This window comes from Fonsecaea nubica (genome assembly GCF_001646965.1).
Source record: "Fonsecaea nubica strain CBS 269.64 chromosome Unknown Scaff64, whole genome shotgun sequence".
Classification (NCBI taxonomy): domain Eukaryota; kingdom Fungi; phylum Ascomycota; class Eurotiomycetes; order Chaetothyriales; family Herpotrichiellaceae; genus Fonsecaea; species Fonsecaea nubica.
The window spans coordinates 138344-163159 of NW_019173737.1; the positions used below are offsets into that span (position 1 = coordinate 138344).

Consider the following 24816-nt stretch of genomic DNA (forward strand, 5'->3'; position numbering starts at 1 on the left):
AGGTGATTAACGTGTGGTCAAATCGTGATAAAAATCCGTGAATTCATCCATGCACTCCTTTTTTTTTGGTTTACACTGAAAGAATAGCTGGATCTATCTATCCTACTAGGAAATGCTGGTACTGGTTAGGGTTACCTGGATTATTCATTGCGATCACGTTAATTGCACCGTCCGAGCCCTCCAAGACCATACGTCCCCAAAAGCTTGTGGAGCTGCGCCGCCGCTCTGGCTCACGACGTGAAAAGAAATGTCTCCTTAAGAGGCAGGCCGTGCCGAGTTCCCAAGGTATTACTGAGTACAGTAATATCTTCTTCACAGGGCGTGCAGCGGGGGTTGACCTGATTTGGGCTACAAGGAGCTCATGTGGGATAAAGCGGGTTTTGCGCCGACTCTCCGTGCCCTCCCAACATGAAGTCGATTTAATTCTTGCACTCCCCTCCTTCAAATCAAAGATCTTCTTGAATAGCAAGACAGATTCGGCTGAAACACGTTCGACGATCAAGCTTGACGGGATTTTGGTACACTAATACTGAGTGGAGAGATCGAGTTGTCGAGTTATGGCTCGTACGTGCTATTTACAACCCTTCCCGGTAGCCTGATGCGAGCACAGCTCATGCCCCCCAATTCCGCATGAGTGGCCCATCACTCGATGGTTGTCGTTGTGGTTGTTCAGAGGCCCTGCATGGCCTCAAGATAGCCCTGAGCACTTGAAGTCATTCCGGGCCAACAGCTGACAAGCCTTCACCTCTTGCACAGACACGACATTCCCAGCGGACCTTCCCGTCCCCGAGGACGACGGTGCATATGACCATCTCAGCGACTTCGCTATCCCTACCAGCCTCAGCCTTCCCATTGCACGCGATCCATCGCAGAGGGTTAACCTCGCCGGCTTGAAGGGCTTGACCGCGATATTTTGCTATCCCAGGACAGGTATTTGTCCATCTTTTCCTCCATCTCTTTTCCCCCTGGCTGCCGAACTCCCTTCCATCCAATACTGAGACAGGGTTTTGACCAGGCGCACCCAACGAGACTGTTCCCGACTCGTGGAACTCGATCCCAGGTGCGAGAGGATGCACGCCGCAAGCCTGCTCTTTCCGGGACAATCTGCCTGAACTGCGTGCGCTAGGGGTCTCCCACATTTATGGCATCTCCACCCAATCGCCCGCCTACCAAGCGGAGGTGCATGAGCGGCTGCATCTTCCCTATGATCTTTTGAGTGACGAGGAGTTGGAATTCCAGAGAGGCTTGAATCTGCCGACATTCGACTGGGAAGGGCAGAAGGTCCTCAGACGCTCGATGATTGCGCTTCAGGATGGCAAGGTGGTTAAATGGTGGTATCCTGTGTTTCCACCCGATCGGGGCGTGGATGACCTGATTGAGTGGTTGAAAGGACGCTAGGCACCATTGTGGTCTACGCCTGCCCCGGGGAGATGCGGACTCAACGATCATGCACGACGTTGTGAGTCTCTCTACTGCCTCTCTTCACGTTGACTTCTCATCTATGCCCCTGCCATGGCCATAGGTATGGTAGTCAACACTCCATTCTTGTCGTATTTTGCCTTGAAGAACGTATAGCTGAGTGTGATGGTGTCGATGCCTCTCATCTGAGGATCCTTGGCAAATTCCGGATCGATAAAGAAGAATACTGGCATGTCAACCGTCTCGCCTGCGTTCAACCTCTGCTCTTCGAAGCAAAAACACTGGATCTTGCTAAAGTACGGCGCCACCTGTGCCGGTGTGACGGAATATGTAGCCACGCCGATGATATCTGCGTCTCCTTTATTCGTAGCTGTGTAGAAAGCGAGCGCCGTCTCGCCAGGAAGAACCCGAACTTCACGTTGCTGCGGCGTGAACTTCCAAGGGAGAATGTCGGAAACGGAGCCGTTAAAGGTGACACGCAGGCGACGGTGGTCTTCGACGGGTTTCAGGCGAAGGGCAGGGTCTCCGGAGGAATCGTGGGCCTTGATGGGTTGGCCAGACCACCCGGTTTGTTGGCAAATCTGGAAAGGATTTAGCATCAAAAGCTTCTCATGTGGTGCTCTCATGGGTGGTGCTGACCATTTTATAAAGAGGAACCGAAGCATAGGAAAGTGCAAGAAGCAGGATTCCTGCACTCAGTCCATAGTATCTAAGCTTAGTTAGTCGTTGGCAGATCGTTATCCTTATTTCAGTGTACACACAGAGTTGTTCGATTCTTCTCCCGGGCTTGAGCTCTGGCGGCCTCGAAAGGGTTGGCATATTGAGAGCGTTTAGTTGATTGTGAAAGTGGACGAATTTGTTTTGCAGATTGGAGAGGCCGGCGGGGTATATCATGAGGTTGGAGACGACGGAATGATCTACAACAACCAGATACGACTCGTCCGGACATACAATAGAGAGAGTTCATGGTGAAAGTGGGATTGTGCAGTTGTAAACAATTGGTGGACTGATTTATTCGTAAAGCTACAAACTTTCCGCAGTCGTAGCATCGTGGTTGCGTGTCGCGAATATTTGACATACCGTACTGCAGCTACGGCTAATCATAGATCGTTTGAGTGTCAGCCTTGTGAGTATTTTTCACCTCGACAAAACATGTTCCGTGTTCCTTTTGCTCATGCTTATGGTCGTATACTGCTAACAACAGATCAATCTTGACATCTCATTCTGCTGGGAGACAATCTGTGCCTCTAATCACAGCGGCATATACGGCATTTTCCTCCAGAATTGACGATGCCTTGCTACTGTTTGTGCATTTGAACCCCCACGTGTCAAACCCCTTTCACGAGGAGGATCATCAGGTGCTGGTCGGTATTAAGTTGTTCCGGAGCCGCAGACACCAAACAACATCCTCCTTGTCCATCCAGAATGCGCCAGTGACACTGACACCAATCACATCGATCCCTTTATAGCACGTTGGGAAATCCACTGGCATTGTCGCTTGTCCTTGATATGCCAGTATACACACATCGACGCGCCACCTTTCATCGCCATCAACACTACCCGCGCCAGTGCCCGTACCGTCGCCGCGGTTCCTGACCCCGTGGCTCCTTGAAATCCGCTGGCAATGACAATGTTTCTCGCTATTGGCAGATCTCGTCCAAGCTTTGTGCTATGTGCTATGGTGTGGCCTGGGCTCGTAAAGACTCAGCTGGAATTCACTCTGGCGCAACGACCATCACCGCTGATTCTTACACCCTCTCTTCTTGAGAAATGTTGATACCTGCGCTTCAAAGCATGCCTCCATGCAAACCCTTGGGCCAAGCCGCGCTGTCGTCTTTCGCTCTCCCCTAAGTGTCTGTTCACGTCAATCATTTTTCCCTCGACGCTCCTCAGTCACCTTTTGCACAAGCGCTTTGCCGTGTTTCTTAACTTTCCAAGTATGAGAGTGGCTTGGCTTTCTTCTCGCCAATTCCCGCGCCGTTTCATCGCATCTGTTGTTCTGTCCGCCTTCGCTATTTGGTACCTGCTTCTACCAGACCCAAAACATAGAGTGCAGATACAGCCCGAAGTCTTGGAGCGGCAATACCCCTTGGTTTGGCGACACGTGCATACGTTCAATGGTACTGGAGGAGGTGTGTATTCCAGTGCTAGTACTCGGCCGACAACCCGAGATTCGTTTGCCGCGATCCTTTTTCCTTGCTTCGGCTTCCCACTGACAAGCTTCAGCATGGTATATTCCACCCTCCTGGCTGTCGTCTGCCGGTGTTCAGCCCGAGACGATAGTTGATGCGGCTCTTCTGGCTGCGCAAGCTGCCAACACCAACAAGCACCGGTTCATCAATCAGTCTTCCATTCCGTTACTACTGCACCAAACATGGAAGAATCGGCGTGTTGACACTTGGTCGGATCTGCTGCGCGCCAGTGTGGAGAAATGGTTATCTTGTGTAGTGGCCGACGACATGGCTTACTTCTTCTGGGAGGATGAAGGCATTGTGCGCATGTTGGCCGAATTTGAGCCTGACTTTGTCCATCGCTTTGTGTCCTTGCCCTCGAACGTGGAGCGGGCTGACGTCTTCCGCGTTCTGGTTTTGAAATGGTTTGGCGGAATTGTAAGTTTCTTCCCCCTGAATCAAATCATACCTGCATTGTCGAAAGATTGACAATTTTGCAGTACGCAGACGTGGACACGCGACCGCTTCGTCGGCCTGTCTCTTGGGTTTCTGCTTCCGATCTTGCTCCCTGGACAGACGCTGTGACGGAACTGAAGTACTCCTACGACAACATAGTAAGCACCATTCTCGGCATTGAGGCCGATTGTGCGCCTTACAAGAGTGACTATTGGCGCATGGGGTATTCGTACCCGGTCCAACTCACACAATGGGCATTAGCTTCCAGTCCTGGTCACCCCATTCTTTTACGCTTCATGGACACTCTGCAACGGAGGCTAGAAGATGTTGCAAGGCGCAACAGGGGAGATATCACCGCTCCACAAGCCGTCAGGGAGCTGCAACGGATCGGACCGCTGTCTTTGACCGGACCAGTTGCCGTGACCATCGCAGCAAAGACTTGGTTAGAGGAACGGATTGGACTGCGGTGGAACGCTCTCACTGGACTCGGAGATGGCGGCCAAAGCAAGCTGGTCGACGACGTTTTGATCTTGCCAATCACCGGATTTAGGTACGCGGTCTTTCCTCTGTATTGGATCTGGCGTTCAGATGCTCACAACGGACAGCCCCGGTCGAGGCAAATACGGCAATATGGGCTCGAAGCCAGTCACGGACCCGTCGGCGCGAGTATGGCACCAGGCGCAGGGATCATGGCGCTCCTTCGACCCCAAGGTCGAGTTTGGGAAAGCCTGTCGGACCTTGCTCGGGTTGTGCAAGGACTGGTCGAAGCAGCCAGACTGACTACCGGGTACTGCAGGAGCCAATCGGCCAGTGGAGGTGGACAGCTAGAGACGTATCTTGTCCCCTTCGCCGATCTGTGGAGCCGGAGTCGAGGGGTCGACGATTGATGAAATGTACGAGTGCAACCAACAGGACAGGACAGGATAGGATAAAGGATCAAAGATTACCGTACCAAGTTATTCACTCACAGAGTGTCTCATTTTCTGACTCACACTTTGATGTGCGGGATACGAGACTACTGAGAAGGTAGTGTTGGATACCTGGGTACTCAGTAACGAGAAGCAGCCAGTCTAGTCGAGTCTATGTAAATCGGTACTCCGCACCACCACCAGCTGGATTTCCTATACGCAGGGATGTCATCACATCCATGCGTCGATACGACTTCGGACATGCGGGTTCTTCTACAAGAGAAAACAGAGCGAGGAATGGATACACTACCTAAATACCCACGTACGTACGTACGTACATAACAAAGGAACCTACCTGACTATCCATAAGTCGTGGTCCTAGACACTTTAAGCAGATCGCACAGGTCCTGGTGCCTCGGAGACATTATGTACTGGGTACCGATCTACCTAAAGGGCTTCACTCCATGTCCTTCACGCTTCATCGCGCCCTCGTCGCCGTCAAGACGACTCGATTCCGCCAACCACCCCTGGTCAGCGCGTAAAAGACCTCGCGCATCGATTCTTGGGTCCAAAAGATGCCGAGCCCGTCAAAAATACACTTCATCCCGGCGAGCAGCGTGCCTCGCTGGGCCGGGTCGGCCAGCACGCCGTAGCACAGCGGGCCCGCAAAGGTCATGTAGAAGCAGCCAAAGGGCTTGGTGGTGGCGGCGAAGTCGAGCGTGTCTAGAACAAAGGTCGCCGACTGGGCGGTCTGGAGGGACAGGGCCGGGTTGGGCCGCGGCGCGAGGAAGTTCTGCAGCACCGTGTTGATCAGGATGACGCAGCCGTGGTAGAAGGTCGCTTGTTTGATGGACCGCGCGGGCTGTACTGACTCAGCGGTGCTCTCGGGGTGGAAGACCGCCGCGGGGACTGGGCCGCGGTAGGCGCGTGGGCAGGTGGCGTGGACGCCCGGTGTCGAGAGGGTGCGGGCAACGGTCTCGGAGTGGATGACGATGGCGGCGCGGATGCTGTAGATCTGAGAGAGCAGTTCCGCATAGAGCGGCGATGAGGTCGAGGACGGAGACGCGGGGTCCATTTCTCTGGCACGGACCAAGAGCCCAGGCAGGCTTGCCAGGACCGTCCAGAGCTCGGCCATGAGAGGGCTGGTAGAGTCTGCGCCGCCGGTCCTACGCATCGCGTTCACCCATTCTGGCCCACTGAGGAAGCAGTCCTCGCCGCGCAGCATGCACTGCGTGATAATGCTCGGATACTGGGTCATGAAGATCGCGGCTTCAAACTCGGACGCCTGCGCGCGGCCGGGACCACAACCTCGCAGGATTGCAGAGACACCGCCTGAAAGCGTGACGAAAGAGTAAGCGGGACCCGGCTTCAAAATCTCATACTGAGCCATGAGGAGCGACGCACACAATGTTTCAGACGGCGTGGAGAGGAGGCCGTTGTCGTCGTACTGGGTGAGCTCTTGTCGAAGCGCGGAGATGGCAGTAGTATAGCGAGCTAGCTCGAGGGCTTGATTTCGAGGCTGACCAGCAGAGACCGCGGTAAAAGAGTACAAGAAACAATTGACTGCAGCGTCAAGTGCCCGGCTTCGACCCAGTCGAGGGGGAAGCTTCCCGAAATAGAATCCCATCTGCTGCAGGCTTGCACCGAATCCAGAGGGTCTCTCGAGTGCGGAGATCAGACTTACGCCCAAACGCTCCGACTGATTGAGTGGGACGACTGTGGCCAGAAGATCCGTTGTTTCCAGAGGCTGGGCAACCAGATTCCGGCTCGGGCCGTAGGAAACAATGCTGCCATCATTCTCGTCCATGGAAATGGCATCCAATGCCTGAAGAAGCTGCACGCGCTGTTCTGCCGAGCCGTACTGATATCGAAACGGGGAATCTGGGCCTGTGCAATGACGTTTGCTTTTCTGACACTGGGAGCATACCGGCGTGCGCTCATCACACTAGTTGAGTTCTCGGTTAGATTTGCGATACAGAGGGGGTCTCGTATTGCGGGAAGACATCAAAGCAAGAGATATGATCTTCAAGGTGGCATACTTTGATGCGTCGCTGCTTGCATGTTCGACAACCCTGGCCCCTGATTCCAGGCATGTCGATCGTGACTGTTATCCTTTGAATTCAAACGAGGTGAGTTTCCCACAAGTTGTCGGTTCCTAGCATGAGGAGATGTAGAGTACAGGAAGGACGCCTTGTAGTCGAGTATCCTCATTCTTAAAGAGACAAGAGGGCGGTGACCTAGCTTCAAGCCGGAAGTCGTCCACTGGTTGTACTTCTGAAGGTGAACATGAAGGGTAAGGCGATTCGTCCAAGCCAGTAGAAGCTAGCAAGTGGGCATGATCTGTTGCGTACCCGGAGAGGTAGCTGTCGGGGGTTAATCGTGGACCGAGCCATGGGACACAGCTGAACTGGGATCTACGCTTGGTTGCCGATCCACAAGTTGGGACTGGAGAACCGCTGTCCGCGGGTGGCACGTTGATCATGCATGACCGTTGAAAATATTGAACCCCTGGTCGCGGTATAAGAGGTAGTACCTGGGTAGATACCTACGCAGGGATCTAAGATGTCAGGATGAAACTGGACAGGGACGTTCAAATCTCGTACCCGTCACGTCATTTACATCGGGAATCTAGTCATATGTATACTAGTGTGTATCTATGGTGGAGTATAGATGCATTAGGCGTCCGGCCATACCATGTCGCCGGTAAAAAGCACTCAGAGATACCTTCAACAGGGAACTGGCTATATTTATCATATAAAAGTGTGCTACTGAATTCAGCTCGTTTCAGGTGATGACCGGATGAGTAGCCCGCCACCGAATAGAGAGCTTTAAGTGAACGTTGTACTAATCGAAGCCAACCATATGAGGTGATTCATACCGCTCGAGACTTCAGAGACCAACCGCGGAGGTTCAGGAGACGTCTCACCGTGATGGTTCTTGCAGCATTCAAAAATATTATCTCCAAGTAACAAAGCCTCAATACAACAGTCAAAATCATGAATAAGGTCACGTGCAGCCTGTTACATAAGCCACTTCAACTCCAGCGTCACTATCGTCACTCTCGACAACTCAGTTCCTCGATCGGCTCCCAGGTTGCATCGCCGTGACGTCAAAAGTTGCCCATTCCTGCTCAACAAGAATGGAGTCAAGTGCCAAAGGTTGCGAGATGCAGCTCAACAACCCTTTTCACTCACATGCAAATGGACGGACTCCTGACATGTGGCCCGCTATTCCTGTCTCATCTTTAAATGGACTTATTTCACACCGTCACTCAAACCATTGATCAAGTCTTGACTTGCGACTGGTACGACACGTTCAAGTCATTCAAAATGGAAGGCAACAAGGCCCAAGATAAAACTATGGATACAGTTCCTGGAGGCGAAACCCCTCAGTATGTGCTTGATGCCCTTTCTCTTGCTAGTCCGCTAATAGTCTTGTGTAGATACGAGTCCATAAAGACGGCGACCGTGCCCACCTCGAAACAAAGAGGTCAACTGGGCAGTATGCCATTGAATCCTCTCCCCTTGCCCTCTGTTTCTGACATTTTTCCAGGTGGCTCCAATACCATGGAGAACCCCTCCACGTCTGAAGACCGGGGAAAGCAGAGAGCAAACAATATAAGATATGGCCAGAATATATCAGAGTCCGGCATGGGTGGTAAGACAGTGGCGCAGGATGGCCAGGCCGGTCAACAAGGTGGATATGGAGGAACACCAGACCAGGCCGAAGGACAGAAGGATACCAGACCGCAGCAGGGGTACGGAGCAGGAAGCGGGGTCGGGGCATAGAGTTGGAAGGTCGTCGAGAACGATCGGGGACTTGCGGTTGTTGACAGAAGCCTCACGACGAAATGGGGACTGTCGTTGGCGGCGGATCTAGCTGAGTCGCGATCGTCTGAGGCGGCACTTTCATCCCTGATACAATGGCTTGTGGGCTTTCCTTGTCCTTGGGTTCCACCTCTCTCCGGGCTTCCTTGAGCTTTTCCAGTGTCACTCCGTTGCCCAGCTTTGTGATACCAACCATGGGAGGATCCCCCTTCTTGACAAACTCCCACAGCCCAGGTAGTTTGTTTCCCGCCAGCCGAAAAGCATCTCTTACGACCTGTTCGTGGAGATTGCTCTTGATCTCGAACACCACCCTGCTGACCGGGATACGCGCAGCCCAGTAGTCGAATTTACCTTTTCCTTTACCCATGCGCACGTCGCTGCCTTTCGTGTACACACCGATATTTGCGCTTACCCGCTTGTATAGTCTAAAGCGCTCACCCCGTAGCCGTCTGTTGATGGTATCCTCAGCGTTTTTGAGTTGTTTCGCCGAGACTCGGCGGTCGTGATCTTTCATGCGCAAGCCATAGTCGCCCCAAACAACGGTCGTCCCACGCATTGAACCGCCCGTCGGCATTCGCGGTCGTCCCACGTGAGATTTTCTCACTTCTGGTCTCTTGGGCGTCAACCAATCTCGATGGGCTGTCGTGGTAGAGAATGAGCGAGTGCATGTCGACGGAGCTTGTATCGCGCGGTGGGCAGGGAGAGAGGAGTGTATCCGAGTCAATCTGGTCGAGGACGTTCTGGGATGGTTTGAGAACATTGTTCTGATCCGGAGATAGCGCAAACAAGCAGCTAGAAAGCCGTCAGTCAGTTCGAGCAATCCTCAAACCATGCGGAAGGGAGCTCTCGTACAAGACGGGCCGGCGGGCTGCGCAGCCATCTTTCCGGTGTTTGTGTGGTCGTGAAATCAAAGTATGCTTTGTATAGTGCTGGGCGGGACGCAGAAGTAGCGTATCTTGGAGCAAGATGCTGTTGAATACGATGACAAGATCAGTGGTCTAGGCTTGTTCACAAAACACAGAGCATCGTGTCCCAGAGGTAGCACGCATTGAGAACGAAAAAGCTCTAGGGTGCAATTGGCTTGTCTGCCAAGATCCAGCTGCTTTAAGCCTTGAAAGGACAAAGTCAGTTTTAATACCGAGTTGAGCTAGCGCCAGCAGTACTTTAGCCGTTATGAACAAACATGCCGCCCTATAATTTTGTCTGCTACCTAGGTATACAATAACATGTCGCTACGTCTGGCCTTTGGTGGTCGTCAAAAATCTTCAAGCACGAGTAGACGACTTCAGCGGACTTTGAGCTGTCTCTCTCAGCCTCGAGAAATCATGAACGTACCTGTATTGCATGGTATTGGCGGAAGGGATTGATCATTGTATACATGGTTAAAGGAGTGCATTCGTTGGTCAACTTCTATTTTGATACCACAATCTTCCCATCGAAGCAAGCGCTTACAGAACTGGAGGCTTCCGACCCTGGACGAGTTGCTCCACTCCGTATGCCAGCTCCAGCAGTTTCTGCTCGCGATACGGTAGACCGACCAATTCCAAGCCCACGGGTAAACCACTGCCACCCTCGGTCAAGCCCGCAGGTACAGTGACGGAGGGGAAAAGCGACTGTGACGAGACCAGCGTATTGGTTGGGAAAGCCGCCGCAGGCCATCTTTGAGAAAGCACGTCTTCGAGCAACGGAGCCGGGACCTGGACGTCCGGGAAAGCCAGTGCATCGAGATTTTCCTTGGCTAGGGCGACTGTGATGGCGCGCTGGAGCTCCTCTCGGGCAAGCAGGCGAGTGGTGAATTCAGGATCATTCTGGGGCGTCCCGATACCTGTGGCAATACCCTCGAACAAGTCGAGAGCTGGGTGATATTTCTTCGACTCATAAATCTCTTTGGTGTTGGTCTTAAGGAATGGGTGTCGACCGAAGAACGCGTCAAGATCGGAACGAGAGCGCTCGTGATACGTAAAGGTTATCTCGAGGAGTTTCGTCAGGTTGGGTATCTCGACGTCGACGAGGACCGTGCCGTTGTCTTGGAGCGTCTGCAGCGCCGCATTGATGACCTTGTTCACGGATTGGCTCTCTGGGCTCGACTTTGGTCCAAATACGCCCCGGAGCACACCGATACGTGCCGACTTGATCTTGTCCACAGATAGATTCGCACCATAGCTTCCTCCAGTAGGCGGACCCGCGATCACTGCAGTTGCTGTATAGGGATCCTCTTCGTCGAAGCCGGCCAGTACATCGAGCATCAAGGCAACGTCTGTGACGGTCCGGCACATTGGACCTGGTGTATCTTGGGGAACTAGCAAGGGCGACAGACCAGTCCGGCTGATTATACCAGGAGTACATCGAATACCCACGAGCCCACAGAAGGAAGACGGCACTCGAATTGAGCCACCGGTGTCCTCGCCCACGCCCAGAAGACCAAGATCAGCTGCTATCGCCGATCCCGTGCCTGAGCTGGAGCCTCCGGGGTCTCTTTTCGTATCGTATGGGTTCTTCGTTGTCCCGGACAGAGACGACGTCGAGTGCCAGGACGTGGCAAAGTCTTCGGGCACTCTGTTAGTTGCGCGGACTCTGATTATCGATGTGTGGCCTTACCTGGCATCGTGGTCTTCGCCAAAATGATGGCTCCTGCGGCCTTCAGCTTTGCGACCAGCGTGGCGTCTTGCTCTGGTATATAATCTTTGGCAACGATCGACCCGTACGTCGTCGCGAGGCCATTGGTACTGGCCTGGTCTTTGACAACCACGGGGATACCATGGAGTGGCCCTTTCAATTCCGACGTGGATTTGAGATGCGCATCTAAAGCATCGGCCTCTGCGACGGCTGTTGACGAAACCGCCAATATGCTGTTCAACTTGGGGCCATTGTCGGCTTGGTCGATTGTCTTGATGCGATGGAGATAGTATTCGACAACTTGCCGAGCCGTGAATGTGCCATCACGGTAGCCCTTTTGTGCCCGGGCGGTAGTCAGCTCCTTCAACGACGTGTCCATGGTGTATCAGTTGTCGAGCCACCGGTCGTTGATCTTACAGGCAGGGAACTCGCAAAAGCCCTGTAATGTACACCAACTGGCAGTATCAACAATCAGTTGCTCGTGACTCGAGTCGCTGCGGGGATCAGACGGAATTCCTCCCAGGTACGAGGTATTCTGTCTCCGCTGAAATCCCGGCCCTTATCGTGGAAAGTATCGGACAAGGCTGGATACTCAGGGTTGTCCTATCTAGGATAGTGACAAAGTGTTATTCAACCATCTAGCCCAGTGAGGCTCTTATCTCTGGGCGCCTCTGAGGCAGAGAGCCTAGACCTGTGGGCGCTAACCACCTGTGCTAGCTAAAGGAAAACTCTCTCGGCTACTGAATCGGATATCACCGCACGACCAAGGCAATGGCATCGGTTCAAAATTGTCCAGGCTGCAGGTACCGAGCAATGCTTCTCTTCCGGCACACGGCAGACAATCGATTACGTCCGGTTCGATGGTGCTGAGCACTCCAGCTCTCCGAGAGCATAGGCGCGTCTATCAGGTTTGTGTCTCTCGCTAAGACTGTTGTACGCGTGGTCAACACATGCTGATCAATGTTCCTCAGGCATGCGAGCCTTGTAGACTCAAGAAGGTTCGCTGTGAACTGGGGTCTGTCGACCAACCCAAGAGAGGGCCTTGCGCGCGTTGTCGCAGAGAGAATAGAGATTGTTTCTTTGCTGCCACGCGGACCAGGAAGTTTCCATCAAGCTCAATCTCGGGTCAGGATCCTGAGCCTCGTCATCCTCCTGGTGCAAAGCGACAGCGGACTGGATATCACGGAGAACATGAGCTGACATCGTCCCTATCCGAAGAGGGATCTCCTCCGGCTTCATTTGCTCCGTTAGAGGGTTCAACAGGGGAAGAAACCCAAGGCAGGCGTGCTGAAGCAGCGCTTCTGAATGGACATTCCCGAACCTGGCATGACGCTCTTACATTACTGGCGAGAGTCTGCGACGAAGATGGGACGCAAAAAAGTGCCGTCGAGGTGCAGTCACTGTCTCCAGAAGAACAAGCACATATGAGACAGGCTGGACCGGCTGCTTTCCCCTTCATTGGTAGCACCGTCTCTCAAGACACCCAAGCTGCGTTGCGGGCCTGGTCGACGCTGCGATTTGTGCGTGGCGGACTGTTCACGGCTGAAGAAGCCATGGATATGGTAGACCATTTCTACACTTACCAGGCACCCTTTTCTCCAGCTGCTCCAGAGTATTATGCGCATCACAGCAAGCACCATCTCCTCATCGAGGAAGAGCCGATCCTCACCATCACAATATTGATGATTGGTTCCCGATACCGAACGTGGACTGGGCCAGCGTCGATATCGAGGTCCCGCGTCATTCACGACCGATTGTGGAGGTATCTTCAGGGGATGATCTCGCGTCTCTTCTGGTTCGAGGACAACTTTGTCGGTGAGTTCACCTCACTGAGAGATCCGTCAAGTAGCATGCAGAAAAGGGGACAAGACTCTGTGCGGTCCATCCGGTTTCGCACGCTGGGCACTTGCGAAGCTCTGTTACTGGTTCTGGACTGGCATCCAAGAGCCCTCCATTTCCCTCCGATTGATGATGATACCACTTCGATTGTGATTGCCGAACAACCAAGGTCGCGGAATACTGGCACATCGGGTGGAGAGTACGAGACAGGAGCAGGTCACCTCTGGCTGGCTCGCTCCGGGCACTTGTGTCGTTCGATGCTCTCTACTGTCTCTATGCTCGCCACTGAACTGGGATTCTTCGACGGGAAAGAAGGGCCTTCGACGTACTACTCTGAGTACCGTGACTACTTGTACCGGGTTCCATCGACTCGTCAGCGGGCGCAGTCGTTGCAGTATTTGATCTGGATATATGCTACGCAGCAGCAGACGGGACCACCGAGTACGTTGATTGATCATCTCCCCGTTCGACCCCTTCTAGTACGTACGGGTATACTGATGTGGAAACTCAGGCTGGAGAATCAGCACACCCACACCATCTGCACTACACATCGAAACGCACTTGGACAATACGACCGAATGCTGGGTTCGAGTGGCGACATTGGTGAAAAAAGCCGATGAAGCACTCTTCAGGTCTCAGCGGTATACCCAGAAGATTATCCGAAACGGCCAGTATCTCTCAATCATGCAGTCGTTCCAGCCACTGCTGCAAGAGTTCATCATCAAGTTCAATCACGCAAAATGTAACTTGGTCGCCCCCTCTACTCGGGCTCCCGGGCTAACAAAACACCAGTGTCTAGACAAATGCGACTCATCTTGTCGATCGAATTCAACTACATTCAATTGTGCATCTTCAGTCTCAGCCTGCAGGCAATGATGCTGAGAAAATGCCGAACTGGAGCTAACCAATCCCAAATCGACTACGATTCTCTCCAGACTCCTTCTACCACAGACGAAGAACACCTGGGTAAAACCGCCAGGGCAGCCCGAAGTATCGTCTCGGTTGTGGTTGACGACCTTCTCCCTGATGGCGATGTCAAGCATATCCCTGTTCGCTCATACTCGCGGATCTTGGGAGCAGCTCTGGTTCTTCTACAGGTATGAGCACAGTTGTTCCCCATTGACTGACTTGGATGTTCCGCAGGCTGACAGCGGACTAGATCTGCGCGTCAGAAATGAAGCATGTTCTCGACGTGTCTGCGACTTTTAGCCAGATCAAAGATCTCGGGACTGCGCTCGAGACCTGCGTGGTTGACGATACACACCTCAGCGCTCGATGGGGTGTCCTTTTGGCCGGGCTAACAGACAGTTTCCAGTCGCGGCTTTCTCAACAACAAATCGTCCTTTCCGATTCCCGGAGGGACGAACCCAATCCAACCCGAACAGGAACCTCTGAGATGCCCGAAGCTTCTGAAATGTTGATTCGGGCATCGAACATGAACGGCCGCACACAGCATCAAAGTCACCCCGATGTTGCTCCCGGTCTTCGTCCCAGCGCCGAGGGAATAGGCACCACATTACAAGCACCCAACTTTGACGTCTATTCCATGTGGTGGGATATCACGCGGCCGGTGGATGCCATGACGGCTGAGCAGAGCATGCGGTATGTTCCCATCACTTCGGTGGAAACGGACATGTCTCTACCAGATGTGTCTTTGGAAAACGGACACGATAGCTCGTTTAACTTTCCGACGAACTTGTTCTAGACCATAGATATCTCTCTGTACGAGTATTCCCAAGACATAACTGTGGCAAATCTCCGGTTGGAGGGATATAGAGATCCACCAGGACCGTGACCATGTTACAATTTGCCTGACAGGCTCTGGATATGTACGTGGACCACCTTGTTTCGCTCTGTATGCCTCCCTCCCCGGTCCGCGACTTGCCGAAGGATATTTTTATCTCTTAGCGGCTCCCTCTCTCATTACCGTTACGGTGCAGAGGACCAGACAAATTCCCCATGGCCTGGATTCATGCAGATGCAGAAATTTACTGTCGCCATTGAATCAAACCATACTGGCTGGACTTGACTAAATGCACGTCCTTTCTACCTGCACACGCAGGCTTTTCACAAGGCTGCCGCCGCCTTTGACCAGACAGTACTCCAGCCTTGTGAGCGACAACATGTCTCGCATCAAGCACAAGGCCATGATCAACGTCGACCTGGGAGAGGGATATGGCAACTGGTCGTGTGGACCGGATGCTGAGAGACTACTCCCCCTGATCGACCATGCCAATATAGCCTGTGGCTTTCACGCGTCGTGAGTTGTATCTTGTATGCTTTAGAGAATTGTCACTGATTGATATTCGGGGAAACAGAGATCCCCTCATCATGATGGACACGGTTGAGCAATGCAAAGCCCACGGCGTCAAGGTCGGCGCACACCCGGGATTCCCAGACCTGCAGGGCTTTGGGCGGAGGGAGATGAAACTGTCCCACGAAGAACTCACGGCCATGACCATCTACCAGGTCGGCGCGCTCAAAGGGTTTCTCGACCGGGCAGGCGTGCCGCTCCACCACGTCAAGCCGCACGGGATGCTCTACGGGGTCTGCTGTCGCGACTACGACGTGGCGAAGGCGGTGTTTCGGGGCATTCCCGAGGGCGTGCCTGTCTTTGGTCTCGCGGGGACGTGTATGGAGCAGGCGGCGCGGGACATGGGCATCGACTTCATCGCCGAGTTCTACGCCGATGTCAAATACAACACGGACGGCAGTTTGATCATCGACCGGAAGAAAGGGTATGTTGTTGATGACCACCTCCTGACCACATGTCCATTCAATATCTGTCTCTTTTCATCAAAACCCGCTTCTCTTCAACTGATTATGAAATAGGGCATGGGACCGCGAAGAAATCAGCCGCCGAGTTTCGCAGCAGCTGGAGACGTGCAGCGTGGGTGCCATCGACGGCTCGAGCTGTGACCTGCGAATCAACGACTATCGCACGTCGATATGTTGTCATTCTGACAGTCCCGGGTGCGTCGAGATTGTCGAGGAGACGCGAAAGGTTGTTGATGCTTTCAACAAAAAATACTTTCCCGGTGGTTAGCATAGTCATTGCTTTGGTCTGTATCGTTGGACCAGCTCGGAATATACCAACAGTAAGTGAAAGTTTGTTCAATCTCGGATCGGATAACCACGGCTCAAGGCTCAGTCGGTTCGATATCCGATACCCACCAACAGGCCACAAGCCACGAGGTTATCAAACCTTTTGTTGCGAACCGAGACACAAGTTACTAACAAAATCTACTTGTAAACAGGAAAATGCCCGCTCGAGGCTTGGAAAGGGCCCACCACGCCACAATCGCAAGAACAACCACCACCACCACCACCACCACATGGACAGATGATGGTCACGGGAAAGAGATGCACAGGGCACAGCAGCCTTGTGGGAATTTATGCTGGGATATTGTCGTTGGAATACAATCTGGACAGATCATGCCGCATCCTCCGCGCAATGACTACGAGGCTCTCGATACAGCGTCAAATCTTGATGCTTGTCAGTGCTTTGAGTGGTATGGCCTCGATCTCAAAATCAACCGGTGCCTCGAACAATGTATTCAGAATCACAAACAACAACCGTCTGTCCTTTCTTCACGGCCATCCCTCCTTCTCCCCCTCCGGTATCAAGGTCTCGTTGTACATCTCCAGCTCTCGGAATGGACTGTGCACGACCAGCCTCGAAAACAGTCTGCCAACTGCCCGTCCCCAACGTCGAGGACCAAACCTCTTTCCTGACCGCAAAATCCCCCTGTGCTGATTCCTGCATTCCCAAGAACACGTGGCCGATTCTCCCCAGGAACATGGATCCGTCGGTGCTTTGCAATATCCACGCGCTTCTCCCTTCGTCAGACTCTGTGTCCTCTGTAACATCCCGCCACACCTCTTCGTAATCTGTCAGTGTCCCATTGCCTTCCTTGTCGAACTTGCCCGTCTCGAGACTGTCGCCGTTGCTCAAGTCCACGAACGACGCTTCGTCGGATTGCCGACTCCCCAGGGAATCGATGATGCGAGTCCACCGAAACGTCACTGGGAGGAGGTGTCAGTCGGTCAGTTCTTTGAACCAATTTTCAAGACTTCATTCAGATGTATTCTGTCAGAAGGTACCTACGTGGATCGCGTGCGAGCGTCTTGCGCTCACCTGCTCGACTCCACTGCAGCGTCTTGTCGGCCAGTGTCACGCGCAAGTCCATATAATATCCGTCCACGTTGAGGGCGATGGTGTCGGTGTCTTCAAAGGCGTCGTCTGGGAGCCAGCGAATGCTGACTCGCTTGAGGATCTGGGGCGTTGATTTGATCACCATCTTCCACTCTTCCACTCACTCCCACATGCGAAAGCGAAGCATGGCTTTGGTTCGTCAAGGCGCAATGTCCCAGAAGAATGGTCGAGGCTCTATTATCCACCACCCCTTGTTGCCCCAAATACTACTTGTGTCTACAACCGATCTTGACCCGTAATGTGTGACAGAAGTGTTCTCCCCATCGTTTTCCCCGGAAAGTGAGCGGTCCTGGTCAGCCTAGCGAGTCACCGACTCCACCGCCGAGAAAAAGGCTCGGAAATCAACGGCGGCGGAGCTCTGCGTTCTCGGCTCAATGATAAGGAATAGTCTTTTGGGGGTATCCCGTTGATCAGGTTAAGCACGCCAATCAACGACGAGGACTGAATACCTGATCTGGAGAATTGATTGTTTTCGGTTGCGGGAAAGAGCTGGATCGTTTCCCAGCCTGTCCTAATGTTTCAATCTCCACCGGATACCTCGTATCTATCTCTTTTTTCCTATGGATCTGGATTAATGTCAGAGCCAAGAAGGCCCCCCTGGGCCCTCGTCTCATGATAGAATCCGCCAGATACCAAACACCAGGGAGGGCCGGCCGGCCATGTCGAAGTTTCCCATATATCTCGTGTACGGGATTTGAGCGCAAGGGGGACGAAAGAGAGAGAGATAAAAGATCCCTGTAACCGCCAAACCGGTACTTCTTCAACACACTTTGCTGTTTCGTTTCCTCCCGATCCTGCATTGACCCCAGAAACGAACGGATCTCAGCCAACGCACATCCCACCATGCAAGACTCCAAGGGAGAGACGACGCAAGAGGTGGGGGAGAAGATCGAGGCGGGCGTCTCCCAAGAAGCCGTGCAGGACAGCAGCATCTTGAAGGCCGATCTGAGCGAAGATGACGGCGAGGTCTTCAAGAGTCACACCGGCGTGGCCGAGTTTCGAGCCTTGGGGTGGTATGTTGTCACTCTTCTGCTGCTCTCTCTTTTTACAAGGGAACACTCGCTTATGAACAACGACGCAGGATCCGAGCATGCATTATCCTCCTGAAGCTGTGTTTCGCCACGGGTGTTTTGGGGATTCCCTACGCCATGAATGTGACGGGCTATGGACCGGGCATCTGCATCCTCTTCGGCTGGGGAACCATGACAACCTGTAAGTCCCCAAACACCAACACCGTGACATGACTTGTGTTGTGTATCCTTGCTCACGGACGCGGCTTGGTTGGTTCAAGATTACGCCTATATCATGTACCTGTTCCGCATGAGATATCGCGGCGTGCACAACATCGCCGACGGCGCCGCCGTCATGGGAGGACCCATTGCTCGCGAGGTCGCGGGGGGCTTGTTTCTCTTGACGTGGATGTGAGTTTCTCGAGCGCTTCCTGAGAGTGAAACAGCTTCCGCTGACAGGTCATGCACACCACAGCTTGGCCGCCGGCTCCGGGTTCATTGGGTTGGCTCAAGGCCTGAAGATTCTCGCCAACGGCAAGGCCTGCACGGTCGTCTGGACCATGGTTGCGGCCGTCTCGACAGGCATCGTCTCGAGTATCCGCACGTTGGGCAAGATGGCCGTCTTGACCTGGATCGGGTTTGCTTCCATCTTCACGGCCGTGTTTATCGTGGTGTGAGTATTGTCCCCATGTCGGGTCGACTCTGAATTCAGACAAGATTGATATAATTACTGACGACTCTTCCACATAGTGTCGGCGTCACTCAAGTCGACAGACCCGCCGCCGCCCCGGCCACCGGTCCCTTTGATCTTGGTGTCATCGCCGTCGGGTCACCAGGATTCGTGGCAGGACTCACCGCGACACTGAATCTCTTTTGTAAGAACAACTACCACCAAGAAGACCCTCCCCCCAAGCCCTTCCAGCCAAGAGAGAGAGACAGAGACTAATGGATCCTATGCGAGGTATATAGCCGGCTACGGAGCCACACCGACCTTCATGCCCGTCATCGCCGAGATGAGGCGGCCCAAATCCTTCCCCAAGGCTCTCTTCACCTCGCAAGCGACCCTGTCCGTCTGCTACATCACCTTTGGCACCGTGGTATACGTGTGAGTTTTGTCTCACTCCAAAGTCTATTTTCTGACAGAGCTGATAATCTGTTCCAGCTACTGCGGTCAATACGTGGCCAGCCCATCGCTCGCCAGTGCCGGCGGGACGATTGAGAAGATCGCCTTTGGGATATCGATTCCGGGCTTCATCATGACCTCGACGCTGTGGATTCACATGGCTGCCAAATTTGTCAGTGGCATCTTCCTCCTCCTCCCGGCTAGAGCTACAAGATATGCTAACACTTTTTCCGAGTAGCTCTTTGTCAAGATCCTGCGCAACTCTCCTCACCTGCAGAGCAACAGCATCGTGCACTGGAGTACCTGGCTGTAAGTGTCCGCCCTCCCCTCCTTTTGCCTCCTTCTTCCACCTGCTGGCTAGCTGGCTGGAGACACTACCTACATTTGAATATATGAACTAACCAGATTTCTGTTCAAATAGAGGCTCGACCATAGGAATCACGCTATTGTCATTCATCGTGGCCGAAGCGATCCCCTTTTTCGGGTTTCTGCTCGGACTGATCGGCTCGCTCTGCTGTGCTCCGACATGTGTATGTTTTGTTCTTCCCTACTCCCCTTCTCTCTCCTTCTCGATACCCAAATACTAGAGAAGAAGCCTTGCTAAACGAAGCCTGTGATTCCGTCCTCTAGTTGATAATCCCCGCCTTCATGGGCCTCTACATGGACCGGGGCACGTACAACACGAGCTGGCGCCGCCGCACCATCTGCGGCCTGCACGTTGCCGTGATCGCGCTGGGCTCCTTCATCACCGTCGCGGGCACGTACACGACCATCAAGAGCATCGTGGACGCGTACCGCGACGGCACCGTCGGGGGCGCGTTTAGTTGTGCCTGAGCACAAAGGTGTCAATGTCAGGGTCAAGGTCAGGACTCTGGAAAGAAGAGAAGAGAAAAGACGAGGAAGGGAACAAGGGCAAAGGACGAAAGAGTCTTGTTACTGTTATTCATGGGGTATATGTAAACATACTATATAATAGAGCGATAGACAAGACATTTCCCAGAATCTGAATCTGGGCGGTATATATGACAATGTGATGCGCATGTCATATCATCCTTCAACACGATAATCCAACCGAATCAATTACTGGAAGCCATCGTAGTCTGTCTGCCACATCCCAATCGGCTCAAATGAATCCCCCATGAAGGCGTCTTGGAAGAAATTGTCATGGGTATCAAAAGACCACGACAGAGGATTCAACTCCCACCCCGCCGAGGTCTGCGCCAAAGCGAAATGACCGCCATTACTCGTAGGCATGGTGCCAGGCTGCGGGAGGATGTGTTGCTGGGATCTCCACAAGCCGGTATCTGGCTGGACCTGAAAAGGCTGCTGGTCGGTGCTCGGCGCCTGCGAAGGGTCAATGTTGCGGCGTACATTCACGTTCCCGAGCAATGGGACCTTGAGGTTCAATTGACGAGAGTTGACCGCGTCGCCATTTTGCTGAAGCAAAGCATTGAGAGAACGAATCGTCATTGCGCCGAGCCGGGCAAAGCTGGCGTTGGTTGTGTCACGAGATTTCTCGTCCATAACCTTGAGCACTTGCGCGGCAATACCCTGTATTCTCGCCTTGTTCACTTCCGAGTCGAGATGGTTGCTGGAGGGGCCTGTGTGGGATGTGAGGAGGAGAACCGTGGTTGCGGTGAATGCTTGTAGATCCAGGATCGGAGAAAGAAAAATACCGGAGGGCAGCATACGACGCAGAGCTTGATAGCGTTGCGCGACCGCTTCGCAGGCTTCCATGCATGTCAAGCGGCTGTACATATTTCCCTCCGCCGGGTCCTGGCGCATCGTAAAAGGCAAATGCACCCTCATCAAAAAGTAATAATGTAATAGTTGGCAGAGACTCTCAGGTTTGAAATGCACAACATCCTGGTCCCACCAGGACTTCGGAGTCTGAGCGGCAAGAACTCGCAGCTCTCGGTCAAGCTCCAGCGCGTACGCATATGCCTGTGCACCAGATGCATGGTTGGCACCGAGATCGTCCAGGGTAGAGAACTTGGCTGTGATATCCGTTAACTTGTTTAGATAAACCGGGACCTGAATGATGCCGTTGATTATTATAGGCTTCAAATTAGTGTAATCTGAGCGTCGTGTGGCAGGAGGGCGATTGACTATCATGCAGAGCAGTCTCTCCGCCGAGCACATGAACTCCCAAAGCTGAATCCTCGGGAACAGTGATTGGTCTGGTGTACCATTGCCGGGCGGGAGGCTTTGAGACGCTTTCGGCAATCCGAGAAGCTCAGCCATGGCTACAAAGTGTCGCATGCGGATCCATGCTTTCTGGAAATTCCCATGGCTTATTTGACTATCGCGCTTATCAGCTCGTTTTGACCATTGACATGTCCACTGGAACATCTTACAGCCTCAAAAACTGGTAGGTCTTGTCAGCATACGTTGGCAAAGACGGCTCGGATGGCAGGGAGGGACGCAGGACAACAATGTCATTGCAAGGTGAGGACAACTCACGTGCATCGCCATGCCCAACCCCTCAATTGTTCCCATCAGTCGGTCGTGCGATATTAACGTGCTCTCTACCGCGTCAGATACTGCCCGAGCAAAGTCGTGGATTCTGCGAAATCTTTTGAGCGACGTTTCTGGGCTGCCGTGATCTTGTGGTTCTTGTAGCCCCGTGACAGCAAGGTCAAGAAGCCATGATGCCAAAGATATGGCATCAGCATCTGGCGCGCACATGCTCTCATAGCTGTCCAGCAGTTCCGTGTGAGATTTCACCGCAAATGGTTGTGGAAGCAGGGCATGAACGAGATCAATCCATTTGGACGCTGTCCTGGCCATATCCCGGGCGTCCTCTCTTTGAGGGATTAGCTGCTGTAGTGTCTGCCGAGCCAGATCCAGAAGGTGGGCGGATGCCTTGGCTTTGCGGTCCTGTAGTTGCTGGTCTAGTTGGCCGAAATCCCCACTCAACCAATCATTCTGGAAAAGCGAACGGAGGTGTGTTGGTTGCTCAGTCGCAAGGACATCTGAAACGTTGGATTCATTGTCCGAGTCATCGTCCCCTTGACTGCTGGTAGCCTGAACAGAAGCTGGCCTTGCGACGTCTGTTATTTGGTACCCAAGCTTCGACTGAATTTCACGCACTGTCTTGCGCAGATTGGCGACCTCGACCTCTAGGAGAGCAATTCGATGACGCGACGGTAGTCTCTGCTCGTGGACCGGCCGAGAAGTGTAGACTTGGGCAACACATTTCACGCCTCGGTCTTCGCAGCTTCGACATGATTCTGCATCGTCGGATCTTCGAATACAGCGGATTTTGCGACGTCTACCTGCACATTATCAGAACAGCACTCTTGATGCACCGCAACAAACACAGACACTCGCTACAGCTCTTTGTCCCCTTCCGTGATTGACTAGGCATCTCAGGTTGGGACATATCAGGGGGTTGAACGGTTGCTCGAAAGTCCCGGGGCAAGGAGATATTCGGCTCGGACACAAGGGCTCGCTGTTTCTGAGAAGGGAATACTGCTCGGCTTACAGCGTAGACCGTGGTTGGACTCGAAGTTGTAGTGTTGGATGTTCGCAGCTCGGATTTCGGCGGGAAACGAAGCCGAATCGAAACTTGGAGCAGCGCTTTGACGCAAGGCAAAGTTGCCGCTTTAGGAAAAGTCACGCGTTCACGGCTGCGCTTCTTGTCCGCGGCTCCGTTTTTGTTGCGAGATTCCGTCGTCACCTCAGTTGACTACCTACTTCTATTGGTTTTCGGTGGCTGCTTTGATATCAGTCATTGTTCGTGCACCGGCCGATGGGACAATTGGATCCCTAGTGCGAACCGATGCCCCTCACATACCGTTGTTCGATCTCGTATCGTGAAGATCCGCCTGCGTCACAACTGGGGAGCCCCATGTATATAACAATGGACTTCCCACTAGAAAGAGATGGCTATGGTCAATATTCAACGTCAACAGTCTATCGATATTTGCCTGTCAAGAATATCACAGACCCTACGATACCCAATCGCTACTGTCGCAATTCACCAACGCAATGGGAGGACCATATCCCCCGACAACGGCCGCCATAGGTGGCGTACCGACGGTTGGCACCGATATCCCAGCAGGCGCTGTCCTCCTCCTTTTCTATGTCTGCTTTGCAGCCACGAACATGACCATCTTTCAGCTCAATCGCCGGAGGAATCACAAGTTCATCCCATCGGCGCTCCTGTTCGGCTTTTGTATGGCCAGGACAGCCACTCTGTGTCTGCGGATTGGGTGGGCGACAACGCCGCATGATATTCAACTGGCGATAGCGGCACAAATCTTTGTGAACGCAGGCATATTGATCATCTACATCATCAACCTGATCCTCGCACAACGCATACTGCGAGCATCACAGCCACAAATTGGATGGAATCCAGTCCTGCGAGCCGCATACAAGTTGTTGTACATCGCCATCGGGGCAGCACTCGTCATGGTCATCACATCCGTTGTCCTCTCAGTGTACACGCTCAATCCGCACACCAAATCTGTTTGTCGAGATATCCAGCTCGCGGCGATCACCTACCTATTCTTTTTCACCTGCCTCCCCGTCATCCATACTGCATTAGCGGTCCTTTTGCCATCGTCGAGAGATGCGGAGAATTTCGGCCAGGGCAGCATGAGGAGCAAGTTGGTCATTGTTACCTCTTCGGCCTGTTTATGTATGTTGATAGCAGGCTTCAAAACTGGCATCACCTGGGAGTCCCCGCGACCAGCCACCAATCCACCTTGGTATGACTCCAAAGCCTGCTTCTATGTCTTCAACTTCATGCTCGAGATCATCATACTTTTTATCTTGACGTTCAGTCGAATTGACAAGCGATTCTTCATTCCAAATGGGTCGACAAAGCCTGGAGATTACAGTCGAATTTTGGAAGAAGGTGAACAGAAGACGGAACATGCCTCATGGTACGCTTCGCCACAAGAAACCGAGAAGTGCTGAGAAGGGAAATTGTTGCGCACCTTGTAACGATTAATGATGATTTCTGCATGATAAGTGAAGCGGATAATATATGCTGTATGCTTGGCTAGACATCGATTGAATTTCTTATAGATGTGTCAGTCTTGATTCTCTCATATTCCTTCGCGTTTCTCCACAAATGTGCCAAGCACTGTAGGTAAGCTGTCCAATTGCTCCGCCGTAGCGCGTACAGTGGTTTTACGCGTCGCGTCCATCTCGAATTGGGAAGCGGGCTCTTTACGACATTTCAGTCGCTCCTTCCCGAGCTGTAGCCAGACATCACTGGT

At 53.0% G+C, this 24816-nt stretch overlaps 12 protein-coding genes across 12 annotated transcripts; 6 read left to right on the forward strand and 6 right to left on the reverse strand.

Annotated features, from left to right (window-relative positions):
- Positions 1-1499: 1499 nt before the first annotated feature.
- On the reverse strand, positions 1500-2045 carry AYO20_08326 (hypothetical protein; the record flags this gene model as incomplete). The annotated part of the gene is made up of 1 exon (XM_022646605.1): positions 1500-2045. The coding sequence occupies one exon, from the start codon at positions 2043-2045 to the stop codon at positions 1500-1502; it is 546 nt and encodes a 181-aa protein (XP_022497463.1).
- A 1833-nt stretch (positions 2046-3878) lies between these two features.
- Positions 3879-4933, forward strand: AYO20_08327 (hypothetical protein; the record flags this gene model as incomplete). Its single annotated transcript, XM_022646606.1, has 2 exons — positions 3879-4028; positions 4091-4933. 2 exons carry the CDS (start codon positions 3879-3881, stop codon positions 4931-4933), a joined length of 993 nt encoding a protein of 330 aa, XP_022497464.1.
- Positions 4934-5432: 499 nt separating this feature from the next.
- Positions 5433-6761, reverse strand: AYO20_08328 (hypothetical protein; the record flags this gene model as incomplete). Its single annotated transcript, XM_022646607.1, has 1 exon — positions 5433-6761. The coding sequence occupies one exon, from the start codon at positions 6759-6761 to the stop codon at positions 5433-5435; it is 1329 nt and encodes a 442-aa protein (XP_022497465.1).
- Positions 6762-8283: 1522 nt separating this feature from the next.
- Positions 8284-8742, forward strand: AYO20_08329 (hypothetical protein; the record flags this gene model as incomplete). Its single annotated transcript, XM_022646608.1, has 3 exons — positions 8284-8345; positions 8397-8455; positions 8507-8742. 3 exons carry the CDS (start codon positions 8284-8286, stop codon positions 8740-8742), a joined length of 357 nt encoding a protein of 118 aa, XP_022497466.1.
- A 52-nt stretch (positions 8743-8794) lies between these two features.
- On the reverse strand, positions 8795-9355 carry AYO20_08330 (hypothetical protein; the record flags this gene model as incomplete). The annotated part of the gene is made up of 1 exon (XM_022646609.1): positions 8795-9355. One exon carries the CDS (start codon positions 9353-9355, stop codon positions 8795-8797), a length of 561 nt encoding a protein of 186 aa, XP_022497467.1.
- An 874-nt stretch (positions 9356-10229) lies between these two features.
- AYO20_08331 (hypothetical protein) lies at positions 10230-11776 on the reverse strand (the record flags this gene model as incomplete). Its single annotated transcript, XM_022646610.1, has 2 exons — positions 10230-11326; positions 11380-11776. The coding sequence occupies 2 exons, from the start codon at positions 11774-11776 to the stop codon at positions 10230-10232; spliced, it is 1494 nt and encodes a 497-aa protein (XP_022497468.1).
- A 1045-nt stretch (positions 11777-12821) lies between these two features.
- AYO20_08332 (hypothetical protein) lies at positions 12822-14941 on the forward strand (the record flags this gene model as incomplete). Its single annotated transcript, XM_022646611.1, has 4 exons — positions 12822-13677; positions 13748-13978; positions 14029-14333; positions 14396-14941. 4 exons carry the CDS (start codon positions 12822-12824, stop codon positions 14939-14941), a joined length of 1938 nt encoding a protein of 645 aa, XP_022497469.1.
- Positions 14942-15359: 418 nt separating this feature from the next.
- On the forward strand, positions 15360-16282 carry AYO20_08333 (hypothetical protein; the record flags this gene model as incomplete). Its single annotated transcript, XM_022646612.1, has 3 exons — positions 15360-15496; positions 15555-15974; positions 16069-16282. 3 exons carry the CDS (start codon positions 15360-15362, stop codon positions 16280-16282), a joined length of 771 nt encoding a protein of 256 aa, XP_022497470.1.
- A 486-nt stretch (positions 16283-16768) lies between these two features.
- Positions 16769-17537, reverse strand: AYO20_08334 (hypothetical protein; the record flags this gene model as incomplete). The annotated part of the gene is made up of 2 exons (XM_022646613.1): positions 16769-17262; positions 17345-17537. The coding sequence occupies 2 exons, from the start codon at positions 17535-17537 to the stop codon at positions 16769-16771; spliced, it is 687 nt and encodes a 228-aa protein (XP_022497471.1).
- A 758-nt stretch (positions 17538-18295) lies between these two features.
- On the forward strand, positions 18296-20419 carry AYO20_08335 (hypothetical protein; the record flags this gene model as incomplete). Its single annotated transcript, XM_022646614.1, has 10 exons — positions 18296-18465; positions 18534-18664; positions 18744-18873; positions 18938-19135; positions 19213-19337; positions 19432-19567; positions 19625-19757; positions 19824-19894; positions 20007-20115; positions 20216-20419. The coding sequence occupies 10 exons, from the start codon at positions 18296-18298 to the stop codon at positions 20417-20419; spliced, it is 1407 nt and encodes a 468-aa protein (XP_022497472.1).
- Positions 20420-20665: 246 nt separating this feature from the next.
- On the reverse strand, positions 20666-23440 carry AYO20_08336 (hypothetical protein; the record flags this gene model as incomplete). The annotated part of the gene is made up of 5 exons (XM_022646615.1): positions 20666-21887; positions 21943-21953; positions 22049-22863; positions 23073-23191; positions 23385-23440. 5 exons carry the CDS (start codon positions 23438-23440, stop codon positions 20666-20668), a joined length of 2223 nt encoding a protein of 740 aa, XP_022497473.1.
- A 138-nt stretch (positions 23441-23578) lies between these two features.
- On the forward strand, positions 23579-24511 carry AYO20_08337 (hypothetical protein; the record flags this gene model as incomplete). The annotated part of the gene is made up of 1 exon (XM_022646616.1): positions 23579-24511. The coding sequence occupies one exon, from the start codon at positions 23579-23581 to the stop codon at positions 24509-24511; it is 933 nt and encodes a 310-aa protein (XP_022497474.1).
- Between the last annotated feature and the right edge of the window lie 305 nt (positions 24512-24816).